At 35.4% G+C, this 24934-nt stretch overlaps 2 protein-coding genes across 7 annotated transcripts in view; one reads left to right on the top strand and one right to left on the bottom strand.

Annotated features, from left to right (window-relative positions):
• The first annotated feature begins 3412 nt into the window (after window positions 1-3412).
• LOC108723014 (mitochondrial uncoupling protein 2) lies at window positions 3413-13883 on the top strand. 2 transcript variants are annotated; one of them, XM_018448456.1, is made up of 6 exons: window positions 3413-3634; window positions 7943-8451; window positions 8584-8705; window positions 10586-10695; window positions 12396-12611; window positions 12775-13883. In XM_018448456.1, the coding sequence occupies exons 2-6, from the start codon at window positions 8332-8334 to the stop codon at window positions 13158-13160; spliced, it is 954 nt and encodes a 317-aa protein (XP_018303958.1). In that variant the 5' UTR covers window positions 3413-3634; window positions 7943-8331; the 3' UTR covers window positions 13161-13883. The 2 variants fall into 2 exon arrangements, with proteins under 2 accessions (XP_018303958.1, XP_018303957.1); XM_018448455.1 differs by lacking the exon at window positions 3413-3634 and having other exon boundaries at window positions 7868-8451.
• Window positions 13884-15182: 1299 nt separating this feature from the next.
• The window catches only part of LOC108723001 (cytosolic carboxypeptidase 1), a 31830-nt gene continuing 22078 nt past the window's right edge, over window positions 15183-24934 (bottom strand). For 3 of the 5 annotated variants that reach the window (XM_018448432.1, XM_018448435.1, XM_018448436.1), the window contains exons 15-19: window positions 16906-17158; window positions 16440-16564; window positions 16025-16177; window positions 15625-15768; window positions 15277-15349 (exon numbers count right to left, since the gene is read on the bottom strand). In XM_018448432.1, the coding sequence (XP_018303934.1) occupies window positions 15657-15768; window positions 16025-16177; window positions 16440-16564; window positions 16906-17158 (643 nt within the window). In that variant the 3' untranslated portion in view covers window positions 15277-15349; window positions 15625-15656. Of the gene's footprint in view, window positions 15769-16024; window positions 16178-16439; window positions 16565-16905; window positions 17159-24934 lie in introns of all 5 variants that reach the window. The other 2 variants (XM_018448434.1, XM_018448431.1) reach the window with 2 other exon arrangements.

Here is a 24934-nt window from a genome sequence, read left to right on the forward strand (position 1 = left end):
AGATTTAAACATATATATATTGTAAGTATTTCTTATAACGTATTAACATATTCCGTCCACTTATATCGTCTTATAAAGAATAGATGAGCTTTCCTACGATATCATATTTGATTTTATAATATCGTATACATATATATAAGCTTTCTTATAATATTGAATATTTGTTATTGAAATTAATATTATATTTCACACGTTTGAAGAATATAATTATTATACTACTATTGCTACTAATATTTTTATGATTAATTTCCAAATACATCAAAGAACAACGATTAGGAATAAAACTTTTATCTTTAATTAATATATCCAATAAAGTCTTAAATTCAAGATTTTGTTTTAAAAATAAGTTAAAATTATGTTTATTGTGATATTAAAGAATAACTACACAAATGTGATACTAATATAAATATAAGATTCATTTTAAGATCGTTATAACTTAAAATCTTGCAAAACCAAGCGAATCAGATGCTGCTGTTTCCATAAATCTATAAAAATAAATCTGTTAACATATTTGACAAGGCAATTTGTTAAGTGCCAGATAAAATAAAGAAGTATCACGCAGAAATTGAAGCAAATATAATCGTTTACACAATACTTTCGCAATTTTATGTTATTATTTTGGAATTATTTTTACAGTAATTTATTTACATAATTATTAGCAGTTATACTTTTGCAGATACAAATGTTTCTTTCCGAGTATTTGAAGGTACAATTGTCAGCGCTATTCTTTTGTATGGCACCTCGTATAATCAATATCTGAAAAAAGTTCGTAAGTAAAATTCCGTAGAGAAATGATGACAAGCAGAAAAATTTATTTTGCGCACGTTAACTATAAATGCAAGCATCACAAGCCGGTATTCAAAGTCGATTCTTTGTCATAAGTACAGTCTTGCCACATATTAGCATCTTAAGACATTACTTAAGACGGTCTTAAAATAATAATGGACTAATGAATACCGATCATAATAGCTTAAAGAAATATACCAATTGGCGAGTGTCAGATGGAAATGGAAATTTCATGAGTTGAATCAATCGTTTGTGCGCTAGCAGGTCTTATCGTTTGAGAGGAGTGTCTCGATTTTAGGGATGTTTCACTCCTAGTAGCACGATCGTCTTCAGAATCGGTGTATGATTCCCGTTGTTCACTAACAACTCGGCGTCTCCTCGAGGTGTCATCTCTTGTTACTGTGTTACCGATTAACAAGATCGCTCTACCCAGTAAAGTTAACAGGAATACGCCGATCATCGACAAGATATTATGAATTATACTGAGTGCTCCAGTAGCGATGTACATAGCGATGGCCAGACACATGACGAGGGCCGCGTGGCGATAATTATCGCCATTCGCTGACACCTGAATCGCTCGATGATAACATGGTCAACGCGATATTTATTATGATACAATCTGCTAGATTCACGTGCGAGTTGTATTTTGCAATCTACTTCACTTTTGTAAGATACATAGGCACAATTTGATAAGTCAGTTACTTTTTGAAAGCAGACTATGTTAAAAAATAAGTCAAATTTTAGTTTGAAAAAAAAAATTAAAAGAAGTCATTGACTTATTAAACTGCTCTCATATGTATCGCACGGAGATACAAATGCGTTTTCATATCTTCTCATTCCTTTTTCTCATTCCTTCGCTTATGCCTTCTCCGATACGCGTACAACTTTGCGTGGTAAGGCATTTGTGTTCTCAATATAAGTAAGCATACTAGAGCGAATATCCATGTAGAGGCTGTATGGTTTAATAGCAAATTTGCTGTTTATATTAAGAGAAATTTAGAAACACTAAGTCTCAGTTCGAATCCCGGCAGAACCAGAAGTGCCCTGAGATTTTTCTCGTGTTATTGCTTACATTTGGTTCAAAAACGTATGTCAATAACGAGCGTGTATAATGCACAGGCAGCCAAAGCCCAAAGACAGCAGAGATTCATATGAATGAACATTTGGACGTATTACAAATGTGATGAGATCATAGTTTCCTGAATATTGACAACGTTTTCATTGAAATTGATTTCCCCCCTTTTTAAATCGGTCTTTAAATATAAATAACTACATAGTTGACTTATAACAAACAGAGAAAGAATTAACTTAATTATGATAAATTTTTAAATAATGGCTGGTATTCATAGTCCGTTCTTATTTCAAGATTTATGTCTTAACTTATATTTTAAGATGTTAATACGGCTCTGTAATTGAAATTTTAATTCTGTGCTTAAAGATAATTTTAAATATAAGAACCAAATATGAATATTCCTATTGTAGTAAATCCGCTAATTAAACTCTCTGTTTATAGACAGCTGAGCAAATAGAGATCATATAAAGTCTCTACTGGTCTCTACTCTCATCCTTGAAGGACGTTTCTAAGACAATTTTCTTTAAATATAAATATACTTTTTCTGAGATCTAAAAAGCAAAAATTATTTTTGTAATTGTATGTTAATTGTTTCAAGTTATTAGATATAAGAAAAAATATTCAAAATTGAGATGTAAGCTTTAAAAATCAGTAAAAATGATTATATTACACTGTAATAAAATTAAAGATCACTTCAATATTCTTATATTCGAGCGATATAAACTCGTATAAAAGTTTTTGAAATAAAAAAGGATGGCATAACATTAATAAATTATTAAGAGATATTGAAAAATCAAAGTACAAGAACAGCGGTGTCAGGGAATTGCTGTTCCAATCAACCGAATTGGATAAAGCGATGAAAATATGCAACTTGTTGCTGTCATAAAGATATTTAATATGCCTGTCATATATGCTTCTAAAAGACTTAATTAACTAATTAATTATATTTGATGATAAATTATAAGTGGGATACATTTCAAATGTATCTATAACAATAATTTACTTTATAGATATATTTTGTATACTTTGCACGACAGATAAAGTGAATTTACGCCTCGTAGAAGATAAACGAATATTTAAAAAACATTAAAAACGCTAATAAGCACAAAAGTATAATTAGTTAAAAATTACATTCTCTATGTATTTTTATATTATCTGTCAAAACTAATATAATTACATAAGAATTGACAATGTTTTCATTGCGCAACGTTACGAGTATAAATTACGCTACGAGTGTATTGTTTAAAACCTTTGAAATGCCAGCAGCTGACGTCACGAAATGTCATTAAATGTATAATTTAACTTGCATGAGTTGGAAATAAAATACGCGAGACAGATGATCCGCTTAGTTTAATCGAACTTTATGAGCATAATTTAAGGATAAATGAAAACTTTTTTCTTCCTCTTTTTCTTTTATCTTTTTTAATTAATATATTTCATGTTCTCTCTTATCTTTTTTCTTGTTTTTTGACAGAAAGTCCAATTTACAATCAAACGTTCTTCTAACTTGATTTGATTCTCTCGACGTCCCCATAAAGGGGTTGCAGACTCGCCCTCGCAAAGAAGTCACCCGGCTGATCGCGAGCGCCATCGCGCTTCTGGAAATTATCGATTTCCGCAAGCTCAGCGTTCCTTGGTGGGAAATGACGCCATGAACGACTATCCATTGGGCGGCATCGACTTTGATCTTCCTCCATTGGTCGACGAGCCGGTATAAACGGTGCTTTCTCGTGCAATTCCTTTCAGTTGTGTTGTTACCTACTTACTGTACACTTGGTAAGTGATCTATAATTTGTATTTTTGATTGTTATTATTGCTTTTTTACTAATTTGCTAATTCATTAACACTGCGCAATTAAACGGTATATTCGGCTATTTTCATTTCTATTTGCATATTTCCATTTACCTCATCAAATGTTTATTTTCCTCATCAAATCCAAAAAACCCCTTCACCCTTTGATTTGTTAATGTATTATACTATATAGATGAGTCATAAGTATGTCTTAAAATGTCATATTCCTGGATAAAAAAAGAGAACAAACGTAATTATCAAAACAGATTCTCTTGCTCCGGCATGTGTGGAAAATGATGGATGACACTCTGAGTGTATCTTTTATAAACAAAAAAATATCTACTTGAAACTTTTAAATTTAACTAAAGTTATTATTTAATACTACTATATTTGTCCATTATTTCGATAACGAAATTTGCTACCTAATGTTAATTCATAAGAATATTTGTTCTTCCTTTTTATCTATATGGAACACCCTCACAAAATTTCAAAGCATATTTATGACTCACCTTGTATATTATATTATCTACTCTTTATCAAGGATACTATAATTGTATTAGACAGGAAATTATCCTTTTATTAGCAGGTATTTAGACAAATTCGTCGCGTTTTATTAACGCTTTTAAAACTGATTACGCCTCATGAGTCAATAGTCAGATATTGAAGTAACATGATTATGTTGCGACAACGTATACTGTTGTGCGTCTGCCATATCCTAACTTTATTTTATCATGGGATTTAACCATTCGTTGGAAAATCAATATATTTGGATTGTAAATAATATTCTGCGCACATTTGGATTGTAAATGATATTCTGTGATTATCCTATCGAATCCGCAAAACGCAATAACTGATTGCATAATTATACAAATCGATATCCTGTTATTAGCAGACGATTTTCTGTATGAATATGCTTGATTGTTCGGCCGTACTAGAAGATATTTATTAGATGTTTCGATTGTATAATGTTAACGGAAAATGTAATGAATACAAAATTAAATAAAATAATTAAAAAATTGTAAAAATAACTTTTAAGAAACGCGGTCCCGATTTGATCAACACGTCGTGGTTTTTTCTAAAACTTAATAACTACGAAATAAATAGCACATATTTGACCAATTACAATTAACGTTGACCAACGTCATCCCTAATGTAAAAAAAAATCGAATGTTCTCTTCAAGTTGCAAATCGCAATCAGAAGTTTTTCCACGCACCAGTCAGCACCGTTTAGCATAAAAACATGTTTGCGAGTCAGCGGGCGATTTTGTTTTTTGCAAGCAATTTAGCGAGATGCAAGTCGCGCTGAAATGTTCGAAAAGAGATTCTACTTCGTGGAAGAGAAATGACGGAGAATTAGAAACGCTGCGTCTACGTTTCGCGATGCACTGTGTTCGCACTACGTCGATTCCAAAACGCCCATTCCGCGGCAAATAAGCTGGTAGTATAACTTTCGCGTGCGATTTTCATTTTACTTCGTCGCACATGACTCATGTTATTATCCATCGATCCCGATTCTCGCGACTGAAGCGGAGAGTTCTTCGAAAAATAATGCATGAGCTCGAACTTGACCTAGACTGAAATAATCGGGGTTGAGTCAAACAATGGTCCCCGTAAAAAGAAAAATTAAACGTGATTTCATGTAAACTGATACAATTTTGAAAAAATAAAAGGGAAGAAAAAAACGAGCAAAAGTTTTGACAAACAAAACTTATACACAGAAAAATATCATTCTACTATTAAAAAAATGATACTATTAAAAATATTTGGAACAAATAATTAACATTTAAATACAGTACTTTTCTGTGTGTGATTGAATACATACGTATTTTATATAATTATTATAAATTATAATACATAATGACGATAAAAATTCTGCGTTGGAGAACAATGCCGACAATATCTCACCATTCTTTCTATATGTACATATATATTCCATGCTTTTCTATCAACGCGATAAGGAAAATCAATACAAACCTTTTATTTTACATCGACATATTCTCGCAAGGATACCACAAAAGTTCCGCATTTCTCGAAGGCTAGCTTGATTTCTTTAAAAGGATATCAACAAGCAAACAATTAACTCTGTATATGCAATTGAAAAAAGAATCTGATTTAATTTAATTTAATTTACGTTATATATACCAGTAACAAAATTAAATTATATAAAATTAAAATTATACAAAAATTATATATATATATAATTTTTGTATAATTTTATATATATATTTTATATATATTTTTGTATAATTATATATATATATGTATACGTATGATTTAAATAATAAATGACCTCGAAATAATTTATCGAATAACTTCTAGTCTCAGCAAATTTTATTAAGTCTTCCAAATTACAGCTAAATAACATTAAAGTTCAATGACAGTTCGAAAATAAAACTCTGCCATCACTCGCAATGATAAACGCATGTGACGTTGCGGAGGCACGGCACCAACGCGGTGTTTTCGTCATGCGGTGAAAATAATTCAATTCATGGACTTTGCACTGTCTTTACGAGAATGACGACATTTGTTCTCTCTCACAGTTTTTATTAGGAAATTTCAAAACGCGCGAACGTGTTTGATGGTTGTTGGACTATGTACTGGAACTTTCAGTTCGTCTATTGCGCAATCAGCTAGCTTAACAGGACTTGATCAATCAAGTAATTCTCATATAACTCATTTACGAAGTCAAAGAAAGAGATAGAATACTACTAGATAACGCTGAACGATGCTAGCTCTCTCTCTCTCTCTCTCTCCCCTCTCTTTTAAATTTATAAAATGTGGAGGTTTCAAGTTTGCTGACGCGACGGTTTCCTCTATTGAGTGAATAATTACATACTCACGATGCACTGATTTCACCGTATAATTGTTCGTTTAAACTCAATAACAGATCAACTAGTTGCAATTGGTATTCAATAAACATTATTCTACGAAGTAAAATAATCGGACAAAGTCTGCTGATCATGCTTCGTCGCGTTCTTTGAACTCTATCATTTATTTAATCTACTTATTCATATTTCAACGTCTAGACGACACAAAATATAAACATACGATTGCTAGCATTACGACTCTAATTATTTTGGCGACTCCTTGTGTATAACGCCATATCCAAGCACAAACGATATCAAAACCGCACAAATGACGAGACATACTCATATAAAAAATATACGTATCGTTTAAGCGTCGAGTTGATTAATTATTATAATCGCAAATAAAGACGCCGATCCCTAAGCCTCTCTCCTCGGTATGGGCAACTTGGCAAGTCATCAAGCTGATCAAAGTTCTCTTCCCATCTACGACGGTCTATTTCGGTACCCGGCTAAGACTCTCTTCCGGGGGCAGAAACGAGAATACGCCCGACGCTTCTACATTACACTTCTACAACACGATCGTGGAAAATCCGTTGTCAACGTAATTAAGAGGCACGTGCCAAGTGATAACGACGTTGGCAGACGGATCTTGCCCGTCATTAATCGCGATTAGCGTTATAGTATATCATTACGATGGCTTGATAACTCTCATCCAAATATTCCAGGATTTCGTCGTGTGTGCGTGGTTCAAGATGATGACACGATATATTCACACAAGAGTGGATTTTTCACGCCGATTAATAGTCTCGAGACAAATCACCTTGTTCAATGATCGTTAATCTTTGATACATGCGCAATTCAATATGCTACCTTCGGTCGCGACGCGATATACTTTTACGCTTATCAGTACCCCAATTCTGTAACTCTTAACGATAACGATAAAGATATATGTTGTCATTACAATGAACCAAAACTGTATGTAAATAGAATAAAATATTCATTGAATTATAAAAAAATAATGAAAATTGGTCCAATGAATTCTCATAACGATTTAGATTATAAAACTATTACTATAATTCATTGCAAGAATGAATATATAGTTGTATAAATGAATCCAGTTGTATTTAATTATTATATCAATGAATTAACTACATTAAATCGGACATTGATTAACGATCATTCATTGGATCAAAAGTGAATACAATTTTTTTCAGTGTAGTGTAACTTTTTTTACTATACTGTATATAATATCTGTGTAACTACAATATGACGATACCAACACTCAACACTGACGTTAAAGAGTTACGGAATTGAAATACAACCGCTTTATTTTGTGGAATTAGAATCGCACCATAGTGCTCACTCTCTCGTGGGATAAAAGCAGCGGCTGTCAGTTTAGCGGCGACAGTCGCTAACGTTTGCATCAAGCCGATTGTTCCTCGTATCAGAATATTGTACGGCGTTCTTTTGCATTGTTTGTTCACAGGAGAATAGTATGTATAAAGAAGTTCACCATCAAGAAATCAAACACGAGTGCTCGCGATCGGGAGGACTCCACGCGTATCCCGATCATTTTAGGGAAACGTACCTTTAAGAACACACCAGTTGAATCCATGAACATCTGAAAGTTCCTGTCCTTTGGTAGGACTTTGTATATAGTGTACATAGGATCATTTGCCCAATAAAAAGAAATCCCGCTGGAAGGAAACGAGCGAGTTCAAGGGAGAAATTACTGTCACGCTGGAAAAAATTAGCCAATTTATCCAAGAATCCTGCATCATTCTTCACGAGGCATCCACGCTCACTTTTAACAGCACGCATCAGCAGTAATAAGAGGGAAAAAGATCTTGGAAGAGTGACCGAACAGCGGAAATTATGAAGCAAGGAATGTCGGACGACTTTTCACTTGGCGTGAAATTACTTACCGCAGGCACCGCAGCCTGCATCGCCGATTTAGCCACCTTTCCGTTAGACACCGCCAAAGTTAGAATGCAGGTGAGTAAAGTAATAATAATTCTACTTGAATTATTCCTTCGAAACAATCGCGTGTTGTCTCGTTGCATCTTTTCATTCACCGTTCTAGAAATCAAATTATTTCTTTCACGATCGAAATGATTTTTCTTCAAGATCGCGGGGGAAGGCCAAGCCCTGTTGCTGGCATCAGCGGAAGGATCGGTCTTTGCAGTAAGAACGAGCCAATCAGGATTGTTCCAGACCGTCGCAAACATCGTCAGATACGAAGGCGCAAAGTACGTTGTTCATTATCCTAATAGTAATTTAAGAAACGATGGTAGGTAGGACAACTTTATTTGCGCTATTAACATTTGTACATAATATTGTAATATATACAGAATCTGTAAATGCAGGACTTCCTCTTGCCTAAGAGTGATAATTCAATTTAAAGCTTATAAAAAATATTTATAAAGCAATCGCTCGTTGATATATATAATAACTATTTTATATTCAACCATCGCTCTCTCTGAAATAATAATATACGGTACTTTTTTTTTCGTAATACACAAACTATTATTAACCAGATTTTTCGTTTCGGCGTGTACCAGATTGAGCTGATTAATCTTTTTCTCGTTTATTAATTAAATTACACGTATAAATATGCTAAATATAAACAAATCTATTAAAAATTAATTCAGAATACAATTTATTAAATGTGTAACTTTAAAATTTTTACATAAAGGTAATCACAAATTATGTGTTCCATTAAAATATAAAAAATACTTATTTATATTTCATTTGGTACTTCAATGGTGTTTATCATAGATATTTATATTTATATCACATAGAAAAGCCTCGCTTAAACGACGCGCGCGTATACTGATTAACTTAACTTATTTAACTGTTTTTCATTCTGATGTATTGTTAGTAAAGAAAGGAAAAAATATTAGCGGCTTATCGTGTTTTTATTAAGATTTTGCTCGATATCTGGCACATGTACGTACAATAACTGCTTATTTTGGAAAACTTTCTAGACTCTTACGATTAATCTCTGAATAAGTATGATTTTTATTTCATCCTCCAGTCAGATGCCATGGACAAGTGCTCACTTACGTAGAACAATTTTTGCGCACAAGCAAAGTAGATAGAGGAATGCAACTATCTTCCAAGGATTACACATTATATCCAATGAAGGTCGAAATATGTAAAACGAAACTAGTACAAGTTTAATGAGACTTGTCGATGGTATTTCCTGTAGCAATTCCTTTTACCATTTTATTACTTTTACGGATCATTCTTTTACTTCTATTTTGCACGGGTTGTCTTTAGCGTCTCTTTTTCCGCTATTCGAAAAATTAACCGAATTATTCGATCTGTTTCGTTTCTTTTGTACAAAATATTTATAAATTTTAAATTAATTTGTACAATAAAAAGAATTCGTGACGATTGATACGTACAAACGTGGATACGTGATGCTTCGCGTAAACTTTTTTTGTACGGCGCATAAATGTCACGAAACTTCTTCCTATATCTTCTGATAGTCGTTTCTTCAGTGAAGCTGCTTATAAAATTTCGTAAGACAACCTACTTATCCCTCTTACATATCTCCTCTTTGCGATATATTTCTCTTAAGTTCTCACGTAGTTTCTCTCTTTTCTTTCTCACTTTCTCTTTTTGATTTTATTTCATTTACTTTGCTTATATATTTATATACATACAATGACTTACTTTCCTAATCACCGGTGCCTTCTTCCTCTCTATTTTTGAACGTGATACAACATTAAAATGCGCGGTCAACGTGACAAATAATGCACGCTCTCTCTTGGTTATTTCTCAGCTCTCGGATTACTTCTCTTTTCTCTCGCGTCTTCGAACTATGAACTTTATTAACGAGTAATATTCACTTTCGCTTCAAAACATTTAATATGTAAAATATCTATATTGTAAAAAAAATGAGGTGCGAAATCGCGCGGATAGGAAAAAGGCGAAGAGAAAAAAAGGAAAAATTACGCAATATTTGCGTAAAAAAAAGCGAATAATATTTTTTTAAAAACATTGAGATATAGAGAGAGAAAGAGAGAGAGAGAGAGAGAGAGAAATGTATACAAACGATGCCCTGGAAACGAGTTTGAGGGTGAATTGTGAGGGCGGTGTGCTTGAGCGAGGGTGGTTACAGGAGCCTGTACGGAGGTCTATCCGCGGGACTCCAGAGACAGATGTGTTTCGCCAGCATACGGTTGGGCCTCTACGACAGCGTGAAGTCACTCTACGCTGGAATCTTCGACGGTACAGCCAACAAACTCCTAACTTTTGATAATATATCTTCTATGATATATACGAGAGTAGCCGTGCGCGCGCGTTACAATTTCGCCAATTCCTTAAACGCGTGTATAATATACATTCATATATCTTTTACATATACAATAAAACGCACGTTTTGTAAATTAATATTAATATTAAACATACACGTAACATGCAAACATATCGGTATTAGACAATTTTAATGAATCACAATTGTAAAATTATATTTGAAATATATTTTTATATATTCACAAATATTCTTTGATGATTAAATTCTTGCCAATTATCTTAATTTTATTAATTAGAGAAAACATAAATACTATAAAAAATAGTCAAGAATGTCTAATACTAAATGTCTAACGTTATATACATAGACATGCATATTCATATCGACTCGTTTTATCATGGCGAAAACTCTCGTAAACCTCACGCGCGAATCGTCTAGAATCGTCTTGGTACGTTCCTCGTTCTCATTTCTGTCATTTTTGAAATTGAGAAAGGAGGAAAGGAGGGGAATGAAAGAACAAAGAATAAGGTCAGAAAATGGAAATGGGAGAGCTAAAAGATTGAATGTACAGCAAAGGCGAGGATTTGAATTCTGATCTTTTGTAACTCTTACTCTTTGCATTGAATAAGACTGTTATCTATATATTATATTATGCATTTTACTCCGCTTACATTTGCAAAGAAGTTTTAACTCCTTAAAATACAGCATTCAAACTGTTATCTTTCTTGCAAAGTTTTTTAAATACATTTGTTGCAATTATATTTGCTTGGATGTAATAAATTAAAATAATTCATCTTTGATATATTGCTGAGACTTTTCTAAAATTTTGCTCAATCAGATATGTTTATATATAGTCTTGCTATTCAATTGCTGTATCTACTTTTTTTATTTTTCGGTATCATTATGTTCATGAATTTTACAGTTATTTTTAAAAGTTCTCAAAAACGTATGTAAAAATTAATTTAAAAATTCTATGATTTACTTATAGTTCATTTGTATATGCATCAATATAATACATATTCTAAAATGTTTTTTACCTAATTTTAAATAGCATTCAGTTTTGAATTTTTACATTTATCGATGATTTAAATGTAAATTATATAATTTATGTTATCTAAAATAACCTATTGTAACTGTTATGTTTATTTTGTAGCTGGATATCCAGACAAGTATCAATAACTTTGTTAAAAAACAAGACTTTTATTAAATAAATAAAAAATTTGCATCTATACATCCTATGCTGGCTCAAATAGACTTGTTTACTTTCTTTAAAAAAAAACAAGACATAATGAATTTATACGCAAATTTTATAATCTCAAATTCAAAATAGAATTTTGAAATTGTACCGTTTTTCAATGTTTACAGAAAATTTAATTGATTTGTTTTCATTATCTCGATATAATCGACAAGTTGATTTATATTTTTGGGATTGCTCGCGGTACAACATCATCGGTCCTCTATAATTTATTATTTATTATTAATGTCAAAGTGATTGTGAAAAGCTTGCTAACGCTTATGAATATTAAAGACATTAAAACCGATTTTGATTGTAATTGGTGAATATTAAATGAGAGGTAAAAGTAATCAACGCACAATTTGCGTCGATTTTATATTGCTTCTTAATTTTTAAATTATCTGTCAAAGATTAGTTCTTCATCGTGCGTTTTTATTTCAACAGGTAACAATAAGAGTGGTACATCGATGAACATTGGCGTACGTGTTGCCGCGGGAATCACGACGGGCGCTTTGGCAGTGATGATTGCTCAGCCGACCGACGTCGTTAAAATCCGCATGCAGGCTGGGAATAATGGGCGATCATCGGTAAGGTATAGCTCCACCCTGCAGGCGTACAAGAGTATCGCCAGTGGAGAAGGCGCGAAAGGTCTTTGGAAAGGTGAGTCTTCCTATAGAGTAGAAATATTTTCAATTTTAGAAACTTCTTTTATTATTTATAAAATTTTTTAATGATTACACAAACTATTAGATAAAACAAAATAAGACATTTTTTTTAATATCGTGAAAAGTAATCCGAATCCTCTATTTCGTCGCACATATAGGAACCATGCCGAATGTTTCACGGAACGCTATCGTGAACGTGTCGGAGATAGTCTGTTACGACATCATCAAGGACCTCATCCTGGCTAGTGGTTATCTCCGTGACGGGATACCGTGTCACTTGACCGCCGCAACGGCCGCAGGACTCTGCACCACCCTGGCGGCGAGTCCCGTGGACGTCGTGAAGACGCGTTACATGAACAGCGCCGCTGGCGAGTACAAGGGCGCGATAGACTGCGCTATCAAGACCTTCGTCCAGGAAGGCCCCACCGCGTTCTATAAAGGTTTCGTACCGAGTTTCTCGCGCCTAGTATCCTGGAACATCGTATTGTGGGTGACCTATGAGCAGATGAAGTTGCACATGAGGAAGCTATATGGCATCGAGTGAAAAGTCCTCGATTACTTACCAAACCCGATTATTCTGCCGAACCAGCGCGAAGATCGGTATAATCCATTGTAATTTCTTGTGTTACCTTGTCGAAATTCATATTTCCGTAGAATATTAGCGTTTGTTTAGATAAACCGTATGAATCAAACGTAGATAGAACTGAAAGCTTGATATTCCAAAATGCAATTTCAGCCGATGGTAATCGCCGATGGAATATCCTCTTATTACTGCTTTCCTAAATGCAAGTGTGCGCACACGGCGTTCATCGTCGAATCATTCAACGATAAGAGATTAATCGTAGATCAACAAAAATTATTTGCACCGGAAATAGTAAACAATAGTGATAGGAGCTATAATTTCATTCAGTACTTTAGTTACTTTAGTTTTTATTAAGAACAGTAAGGATTTTTTAATAATTTGTATGAAACAAATTTGAATTCCGTCAGAAAGCTTTATATATTTATAAGGCGTTAGGCTATTTTAAGATGGATTATACAATGATTACACAAATCGTTAACGCGCCAAACAGACAATAATATTATCAAAATTCATTCCGATGTTTTTACTTAAATTTCTCTCTATATTAGAGTCTCTTGAGAAACTGTGATCACAAAATAACGAATTTTCTTTTTAGCGTCACTTTAATTAAGTGATCATTCATGAACGTAGCGTGTAATTTTTGCATACAATATAATCTCGTTTCAGTCTACAATTTATACTACAGAGCACAATTTATATCGTAAATCAACGATTTTTTAAACTACATGTCATATACTAAGAAAAAAATTAATTATCTTTATTTTTTTCGTTGAAGAATGTATGTATTTAAGTAAAATATAATATATGTCTGACTAAAATACATACATTCATTATCAATAAAGACGAATTAAATTAATTTAATCAAATAAATAATTTTTTTCTCAGTATACAAATAATTTAGTCTGCAAGGAGCATTCGGAGAATCTCTATTACAGATGAAAATTATACATTATAGAAATATTTGTTATTTATAATGAAATACAATCATTGCCAACTCTCATAGAATGATGATGTGATTTGAGATATAATCCGCGCGACATATCCGTATCGTCGAATTTCGATGACGAAAACTATTTCGTTTTAAAATAATACGTATAGTATACGTACAAGTACTGATTATGCTTAATTGGATACAATATGTTTCTATCAAGAATTACATTTTTCTAAAAATTTGCTTGGAATAATAAAGAAATGATCCGTTAAATTATAGTAATACAAGCAACAAGTAGCACAGCAGTGTATGCAAAGCGCTAAAAAAAGCGCATATAAGCGCTACATTAAAAAGCGCGACGTAATAATAGTCGCAAACTTACAATTAGCATTATATTAATACGCATGTAAAGATCTCGTCGAAAATTTAATCCGTGGAACACAAATAATTACTTCAGGAAATGCTTAGGGAGATTTTATAAATTTACAGGGAATCACAACTCATTAACATTTATTTCCTATATTTATATGATTATGTGTACAAAGTATAGAGCGAGGTACCGTGTTAGGGAATGATACAGTTCCCTTATTTTTTGTATTATCTAAATCTATTTTGTTTTAAACTGATTCAAATTTCCCAAAAATGTGTGTGTGTGTAAAGCTTTCTAGATATCATTGTTTTTATCACTGCTTAGATCTTAGATGATGATTTTATGATATAATTTCAACTTTCGAAACTTTTATTTCGAAATTGAATAACCATACTTAGGTAATATTCACGTATTAAATCACGTATTAAAATAATCTATAGCAAACATAATCTCGTTTACTATGGAAACTTAATTTACGAAATATATTGATGTCCAAGATATGTACAAATATACTTTACGATATGTAGATAGTATTTTCATAGCTTTAAATGTTACCAGTTTTAAATAAATATTGTTTGAAATATTTCTTTTCGTGAAGTATTGTTTTGTACTATACTATTGTATAATATTTTATTCAGAATAGAAATAAGTTTTATATTAAATTTTAAATTTAAAAGTGCACGAGAGTAAATATTTGTAATAAATTTTGTTGTTAAAATAGCTACTTTGATATTTGACTGAGGTGCAGTTCCTTAAGTCTCGAAATCGGAATCAATGGATTCACTACTAGAAGATACGTCGTTGTTCATGCATCTTGATTCCACGGGAATACGTTTCTCCACAGGAATTCTAAAAAGAGTAACAGGCACAATTAACAAGAAACATATTGAATGATAGGCTGATTGAAAAATAAGCGAACTATCGATTAACTTTAAGAGTAATGGATGTATTAAATTAAGTGACAGCTCTTTTCACTTACTAGCTATATTATCATTAATTTACAGAAATATTGTTAGTTCGATTGATAACGAGAGAAAGGGCAACATGTTTTGATACTCAACAATTTATAACGAAAGCATTAAGTTAACAATGCGCGCACACGAATGGTCACACACAAATCTTGCCTTATAATACAATTGTTTATTTATCTCATTTGCTAAGAAAACGCTGTGATATGATGTATAGCATGTTTATCTTGAATGCATTTCGGTATCTTCCGTGACTTTCGTAAAACACACATTCTCGGACAACAGGCTTGCTCTGTTGATCTATATTGAATAATATATCATTCTGTAAAACCTTTTATTCTAACCCGTAGAAAGTTAAAACTTAGAAAAATTATTCTTTCTAAAAACGATCTTGGAAAATAATTTTGCCGATTAAATACAATTCCTGGAAGTACACTTCTAAATATTTTCTAAGTTTTCTTTTTTTAATATAAGTGTTCTCAATCAAATGTATTTCAACAAATTTATGTTTAAGTCGATTTATACTGAAATGAATTAATAACAATTCTGTACGTACTTTCCGATGACCCAATCGTCACCGCCATCCTTCATCATAGATAAAGCTTGGCAGAAATCTCTTCCAATAGCTTTGAGATGCTCTGTGTCGAGATGTAATCCCGCCAATACGCCTTGATCGCATCCGCAAAAACTGCTTTCCATCGTATAACTTCTGTTTGAATAAAACCGAGACATAGTGACATTTTTTCAATCACAGCTTTGCAATATCATTAATGCAGTAATATTGACTTTTATAAATGTAACTATAAAAGGAAACGTTTCACCAAGTTAATGTTAATAAATTAAATGTAAATCTTACAATTTAAGTTGCTAAAGAACAGATTTTTTTACAAACACACGTAACCTCGACCTTGCTACACGAAATCTCATTGCGAGCCAGATCTCAATCTGCTCAGGATATAGCCGTCGTTTACCTCGGAACACCCAACTGCCTCCATACAGCGACCCTGGCGGTGGACTCCTTGTTCCTTTCGACCTTGAAGGAGCAAAGTGGCAAAGCGAAAGCCGGTGAGATCCTCTGCATGAGATGCGGTAACATCTGACACAGAAAGAGAGTCGCAAAGATTACGAGATCGCATTTGAAGGCTTTAACGAGAATCAAGGTTTCGTGGTTCAAGAAGAGAAATACTTTCTCGGAGCACTTTCTCAGTAACGCTCTAACTAATGACATTAATGTGGCAGAGCGACGAGCGAAATGAATAGGCAGCTGTCGGCGAGTAATTGCTCGTGTAAATCGAAAGTTCACATTGAATGGACGATCGTTGAAAGTGATAAACGTTTGCCGAGCTGGTCCGGTGGCAGGTAAACGTAGGATAAATGATGCCGCGCGAGATCTAAAAATATTACCTAGCCTCGATTCTCTTCCGTTGATTCCCTTACCAAATACTGCACCGGCTGGTCCGGTTTCGCCCTGTCCGCGGCGCTCCAGGAACCCGACCTTGAACAACCGAACAGAAACACGTTCTTCCTCCGCGAATGGCCGTGATAGTCAACGAAAACGTGGGGCGGTCTCTGCAGCACCCTGGCGCAGTACTCCATCAGGCCTTTCGTGTGATAGATCACCGGATGATACATTCGATTGGGATTGCTCCAGCGTCGATTCAGGTCCTCGTTCGTCAGACCGTATCGATTGCTGCAGCAAACGAAAGCATGTCGTACAGATTCAAAAACAGACAACAAGAGGAATCGATTCTAGTATAAATGAAACCGGACACCGGTTCTAACCGGACACTTTACAGAATGCTGCGATCACGAACATCGCGATCGTTAAAACGCTGAAATTGTTAAAAATCGCATTCGCCGTTGCCCACATGTAACGTACCACGTCGTCAATTATCTCGCGAGACTGGAAATTCCGAGCTAACTCTTTCCGATGTGACATATATTTCCTACTTATTTTTACGGCTTCACTTCGTTTCAACATGGATGAGAAACGTATGGATTTCGAACGACTCCATAATGAGGTAATCTTAACGTCTTCGAGCGTTTTCGCTGAGCGAGGATATCAGAAATATTTATGCGTCTCTCAGAGAGAAGTAATCTACAAGCATTATTTATTAACCAATTCCCTAAGATGCTCTCTCAAATTCGCGACATAAAATATACGTATGTATGTCCGGTAATTTCCTAACGTTCGCTAAAAGTATTCCCTTCAAACATGTTATGTGCATAGGTGTGTTGCGATGGATTACGCAATGGCGACGATTCGTCTTGATATATCGTTTGCGATCTGTGATCGAAAAGCGGAGGGGACCTTGTGAAAGATCATTTTCATTTAAGAATTCAACCGCAGTTGGAAGGACGTTTCCGGTGGCCGGAAACCGAGTCAAAGGAAGTGACGCCTTCGTGTCGCGCATAGCTAATAGCGGGGCATGGCAGGTGACAACCGTCGCTTGAATTATGGCTGTCGTCTTGACGTCATCTCTTGATGTACCTATCGTCCCGTACTAATATCTCGATCTACGTCATAAGTGGGTAGCGAATATCAAGTAGATAGCGTCGATAGTAAGGTAACATTGCACGCGGATACTTGTAACACATTTAACTCCATTGGCGGATTCAGAAATTTGTCAAGGGGAGAGGGCTATGCGGCTCACCGCAAACGAAATATTTTTTTAAGATCATCAATTATGTTTATAAAAAAAGGATATTAAATTTATTATTTAAATTACATTTAAAAAATATTATTTAAATGTACATTTCATAAAACATTTTATTTAAAATTGTCTTAATATAAAAGAAAAATAATATGATAGAATCTAAAAAAAAAAATATGTTTTTTATATCTAGGAGTTTCTTAAATTAAAAAATATTTTTGGAATATCAAAATTGTGATTAAACATTTAAAACATATATATATTTTTTGTTATAAATATTTTTTGTTATAAAAAAGGAAACTCCAAGGAGAAAAAGAGGGCCAAGACTCCCGTGAATCCGTTTCACTCAAGTTCCGCGAAAGGACATTGAGAGATTGATTTAGAAATTTTTTGACAGATATTTTTAGCCGCTATTAACAGCAGCGTAAGGATTGTTTATTTATATTAACTCAATTTAAACGCGAAAGCACATGACGAAAGCGACGACTGCCGTCCATATTCTGTATGGTGTACGCTTGATGGTGTCCCACCAAGAGAGAGAGAGGACGTTCACCGGCGCGCCACGTTCGCAGAAGCTGACAGCGAAAGAGGACAGTCATTCGAGATAATAGATCTCATCATGCGCATGCAACGCCAAAAAAGCGGTCGCGCCGCGCGCGTTTCAGAACGCGCACCGAAACGAAATCGCGCGAAGAAGCGCAACGCTTCGTCAGGTAATGCCATTAACATTCAACATCTGACGGGCAAAAGCATCCGCGAATGGTCCCCGTTCTGTCTACGGTCCGAGATAAGATTTGAAGTGCCCCTGTTCTAAATTTAAACTCAGGAAACATGATACCAGACCTTTTACTAAAATTAAGATGAGATTATGAGAAACAAGTTATCGTCCGCTAGTCTCGACTATGGTTACCACCTCTTCAGCTTTTGACCAGAGATTCCGGCTTTTTGAACGAATTTCCGGCTCTCTGGTTCAAAAGGATTTCATGAGAGAATGCACTATAAGACGGTAACAGTTTTAATAGTGGCAATCGATCTCCGGTAGGAAAGGTAGCAATCGTTATCTCGACGCAGTGAACGGATAATAATAAATCAGCTATTTATGCGATATACAAATCATGGTGGAATTAAGGATCGTTTATACTGGCTGCAGTAAACTGTTAACTTATGCCGCAAGCTATAAGAAATTGACATTCACAGTCGAATGTGAGGAGAATAATCGATTTCATTCTCCTCACATTCGATATGATTGGTCAATTTCTTATAGTTTACGGCACAAGTTAATACTTTATTGTCAGTATAAATGATCCTTTATATAAGATGTTATTTTGCGCGTGATATGGCAGCACGACCAATTAAAAATCGGTAGCAATGCGTGACTTTCATTTTTTTACGATATGAAATATATAACGTCAGCTGTACTTAGAGCCGAAATGTCATTATTTTGCTACCGTAAGTGTATGTGTGTGTACGCGCATCTTCAGAAATACAACATCACATCTAATTCTACCATGTATACAAATAACAATAAATCTATATTTAAATTTCTCTAACATAGTCGCTTAGTAATCGCTTAGCAATTTCTGAATATTTAAAATCTTTTCCAAATTCATGGAGATAATGCGAGTCGAATGTAGAGAGAACGGCGATGAGTCACATGTTTGCAAACGATGATTGAATGACTGTACAATGAGAGTGTCGCTGTTTTATTAACCGTTCGATATAATGGGCAGCATCAGTCTCTTCGTGTCGACCGCCAATGTCAATGACTTCGAGGAGGGAGCCTTGACTGCGAACAGACTTCTCTCACCTCTGTGGAGAAAAGATCCTGTACAAATTACACGTAACCGACCGCTCGTCTCAGACTTGCTCCGTGTCAAACGTTCAAAGGATACCGCTCATACGTTACGTGATACCTCGGATATTTTAAAAACGATCAGACACGCAAATCTGAAACCATTAAATTTGGTCAATTTGATTGAAAAATTGATCGACTAAAATTTGATTATCGATACGTTGTATACTTTGATTGATTATAGCAGCAGGTTGTTCAAACATCAATCTTGAGATTCTTCGAAGTACGATAATCGATAGCCATTAGACGTCTAATTTTGCCTTTCCGCTCATTTAAGTCCGATCGCGTTACGATTTCTGCGTAAACGAGGCATAAATCTAGTATAGAAAAATAGGCAAGAACGGCCGTACAAAAAAAAGGGCTGTAAGATATCGGATCGCGAGAATTCTCGGTATAACCGACGGAATAAAATCGAAGAAGAGACGAGCGGAAACGAGGACTCGCGGTCCGTTCTTGTGATCGTAAAGCGAAATCCTCTCCTTGGGAACTTCTACTTTCCTAAGCCCTTCTTCTACGTATCGCGTATTTCTTCCGTGAACTTTATTACCATCATGTCCGCTCGCATCTATCTCCGTCCCTTCTTCCACGGCTTAGCAGCATTTTCTCCGGGGTTATCCCGGGGTTTGATCGTGCAACCGCTGGCGGACGTTTTTCCCTTCTCGACTCTGTTTCCACGTCTCTAAATCTCACGCTCTCATGAGCAATCTTGTCGCGGAAACCTCATTTCATAACGCATTGCCAGCATCGTGACACATGCATAATACTCTAATATATATTATATAGATATATCATAAACGTCTTTATTAGGAACAAAAATGCTAAAGAGAATTCATTTTATCTGAATATTCACATATTAAATTATATGGTGCAAAAATAACCAACAAAGCATTTAAAATAATTGCTTCGATAAAAGATAGATACAGACGAAGATAACATTTTCAGCGAGGAAGTTGATTTATAAAAATTCTGTTCAGCCAGTCATTCTCTGATAGATTTAGCCAAATCAACGCATCATCGAGAAGCCGTTATGAGCGTTAATCGATAAAAGACGCATTCTGTTAGTCAGTCTCTCTTTCTCTCTCTTTTACGACACTAAAAATATCACAAGTACATAACGAGATTCGACATCGTTATTTCCAGCATTCCAACCTGATTCGGAGGCACGCAAAGCATTTAATCGAGGGTCGTGAACATTCTGGACGCGCAAACACGCGCCCCGGGTGCAATTGTGGCTATTGCGCCCGATGGAAGAAACCGAATGACGATTCTCTCGCAATCGTCGTGTAAGGACTAACTGCACATTAGAATATTCGTGACCGGTCTCGATTTGCATTCCTCTTCCGACCCAAGGTCTCTGGAGCCGACCCTTTTTCTACGGACGGCAAAGGGCGAGCAAATCCATTCGCTCTTCTATACCTCTTTCTCTTTCTTTCTCTCTTTTTCTCTCTCTCTCTCTCTCTCTCATTCACTCTATAGTCTACCATTTCTTCGAAGACGCTCGTCTCCGGTTAAAACGTTCGCCGACACGGTTTCCTCTCGCGAGGAACAAAATGCTGCTTCCTTACGAGTTTTTGCAAGTGCAAGCGAGATTCGAAGCGTCGAAAGTACTCTTCAAAGCTTAAGCCTGTCGATAAGAAGCGGTATTATATAAATATACACAGACTGCCCGACGCAAATCGCTGAAATTTTCATGACGGAACTTCCGATAAATTATTCTAGAAATAGATCGGTCAGATTGGATAGTAGTCCTATAAAGATTCAGGGATCAAATGATTTGACGATATCGGCAACTTTTATTCGTCTTCCTTATTTACCAGTCTCTCCAGTTCGAGAGATGCGATATTACGCGAGACTGAAGCGACTATATTTGTCCGAGATAAAAAAACGTCTTCGACAATTATGAGATTCTCTCCCCTTGTTTTTGATTAAAATTTTTTCTTAGAACTTCTGAATGTTATTATGATACAATTTCCGGTCGCATTTATTAAAACGATCACTGTTATTAAGAAAAACTAACTGAAAACTTTAAAGATACCAAATCTTCTGGTATCTTTAAAGATAACAGCCGTGAAAGCGTTAACTGAAAACTGTTATCAGAAAAGTACTAACGTTTGTAAAATTATACTGCTATTACCGATCTTCCTACGCAGTGCCCCTGAATTACTGTGTAAGTTCAATTCTAACGATTCTCAATGTAAGACGAAATAAAAATTTTCAAAATATTGCACTATGATGTGATATACTGAAAACAAAATTATATTTCATTTCGCACAATCGTATGAATAGATAGGAATAAATCTCGTAGTATTAAACTCATCGAGCCTTACCAGGGCACTTTGTTGAGTACGTCGCATCGCGCACATCCAATCTGCATATGTAAGGATAATGGCGTTGCCGCGTGTAAATTATTTTTACATACGTGGGCATGAGAGCGCGTGAATACCTCGTGAATACGTACTCGTGTAGAAGAGCGTTTTTCTTGGAAAAAAAAAGTCCCGCCACTACTATGCCCGTACGTAACGAGCTGCTCGATCGTGTTAAAACCTCCGGGTGGGCGAGCCTCTTCACCTCGACCCCGTAATCGCAAGCGAGTTCACGGTTTCAGGTTCTAGGTCGTTCTCTCTTAAACCCCAGGCACGTAACCGCAACAAGAGCGTGAGTAAAGCGGGCTATAGCAGCGCGGGATGATCAGCTCCTAATGATTCGCGATCAGTGCGACTCGTTATTATGGGTTATTCGAGCGTTTCGTCGTTAATTACGGCACGACGTCCATCTCGCGTTGAATAAAAAAAAAAGAGAGAAGCTCGGGTACCTTGATAACGCGTTTAATCGCGCCCGCGATATTACGTATTCCACGCATGATTCTACCACGTCACATTGTGCGCGGCTACTATGATTTCATTATATCCCACGAGAAACGAACTGTCTAAATATATCCAGCGAGACAACGTCTACATAATAAGATACGCGGGTACGTAATCGATGAGTCGTGCTCCAGAGAAACGATCGGTAGTCAAAGACGATGTTCTCAACTTGGAGGCCCTTAGTACGTTACTTGTCTTTCACGTCGTAATGATTGATTGTCCGAACAATATAGTTATGCGAGGAAAAACAAGACACGGAACGCTGTTTCACGGTTGCTCCTGTTATACGCGTTCGATTGAATCTCAGAATGATAGAAATCCAAAACTTTATTAACGACGTTAATTGCATTTATATGAAATTTTGATTTATCGATTTTACTATTTTTTCGTAACATATATTATTGGAGTTTCACAACATTTAATTTTCAATAATTCAAAAATTTTTTATAAGGAAAAGTTTTTACCTTCTAAAATTTTAAAGTAAATAAAAATAAATTATTAATAATGTTTATGTTTGCTAACTTTGTCAAATAGAAGGAAATTAATATTATAAAAATGTGATGCTTGTAATGGAAAATTAAAAGCTGTCAAATGTTATTATTATTCTCGATATATAAGTAATATCAATATTACATAAATCTGCCTGAATGAATAGTTTTACTCGATAAAGAGGTTACGTCGTTATCGTAAAAATATTTGAAGGACTGAAGTGGTGAGAATCACTGTTTTAAGACTCTCCAAAGAAAACAGCAAATCCATAAGTTGTTCGGGTACTAACTGAATTATGACTCCTAAAGAGTGAACCATAAAAAAGTGTGCAAGGTCGTGCGGCCCTTTCGTACTATAAAGTCGCTCGACCACTCGATCTTGCACACACTTATAATTGGAGATTCTTTCGGGATAGAACCGAATTCTATAAATATAGTTACGCTTTTTGGTATCCAGCTGTCAAGACGATTCTTTTCCTTCAATCTTCGTCTTTCTCGATATCGCTTTACTATTCTCGATGATCGAATATAAAAAACATATATATTCGATTATTTGCGAAGAACAACATTTATAAAATTATCACAAATTTTTGTAAATTGGCATATGATGAATTATGTGATATGTAATGAATTTATCGAGCTTCCTTCGAATTTATATAAAAAATTCGCTTCAAAAGCTGTTATGTCGATTTATTATCTGAATGATATAGAATTCATCCCATATCGTCGAGATAATTTTCAGATATACCTATTTGAAGCACCTCGTGCTGCCTCGATCAATCACGAAATGCATGAGGATCACTGTCCTAGAGGTATCAAAATGGAGGAGCGAATGCCGTCGAAGCCTTCGGGGCAGTATGGCTCCTCCGTTCGTCTCGGTCCGAGGTTGTTCGCGAGCTAAAACCGAGAGTTCCGTACACAGAGAAAAAAAGAGAGGAAGAGAGGTGCGCGCGGGGTAGTGACGAAGGGGGTACCGGTAAGAGCAACGGGGAGGAAGGAAGGGTCTGGACGGGAAAAAGACGAGAAGAGATGCGAGCGAGGAAAGAAAAGAAGAGGGCCTTACATAGCGATTGCTGGCAGGGCTTGAAATAGACCTCGGCAAGAATCCCCCTGTGGCATCCTCTCCCTCGCTTCTCCTGCTCCAGCCACCTTCCTCTCGTCTTCCTCTTCGTCGCGCAGCCGACGATGGTCGCCGCTGACCGCCGCTGGCCGTCGCTGGCCGCTGCGGCGTACCCCGGTCTTCGCTTTTGTTTTAGCAAAAAAAGACCAAGTCCCTTGGCGAGGCTGTGAGAAGTTGTTCCTAGCGTCTCCCTCGCATGGAGTGGATCAAGCGAAAGGAGGGAGGAAGAAGAAAGCGAAGAAGACGACGAAGAAGATGAAGAAGAAGATGAAGAAGACGATGAAGAAGAAAACGAAACGAAAGAGAAAAGTAATGGTAAGAGAAAACGGAAGGACGAGAAGACAACGACGACGATGAGATGGTGGTCGTGCTGCTGAAGAATCGCTTGTTTATCCAGTACACCGAACTTCTGCTTTAGTCTCACCCACCACCACATACATGATATAGGAGAGAACCCCGTAAGTATCGCTGGACTTAAGTGCACTCGA

Source organism: Mycetomoellerius zeteki, unplaced genomic scaffold, assembly GCF_001594055.1.
Source record: "Mycetomoellerius zeteki isolate Tzet28-1 unplaced genomic scaffold, Tzet1.0 scaffold221, whole genome shotgun sequence".
In the NCBI taxonomy this organism is placed as follows: domain Eukaryota; kingdom Metazoa; phylum Arthropoda; class Insecta; order Hymenoptera; family Formicidae; genus Mycetomoellerius; species Mycetomoellerius zeteki.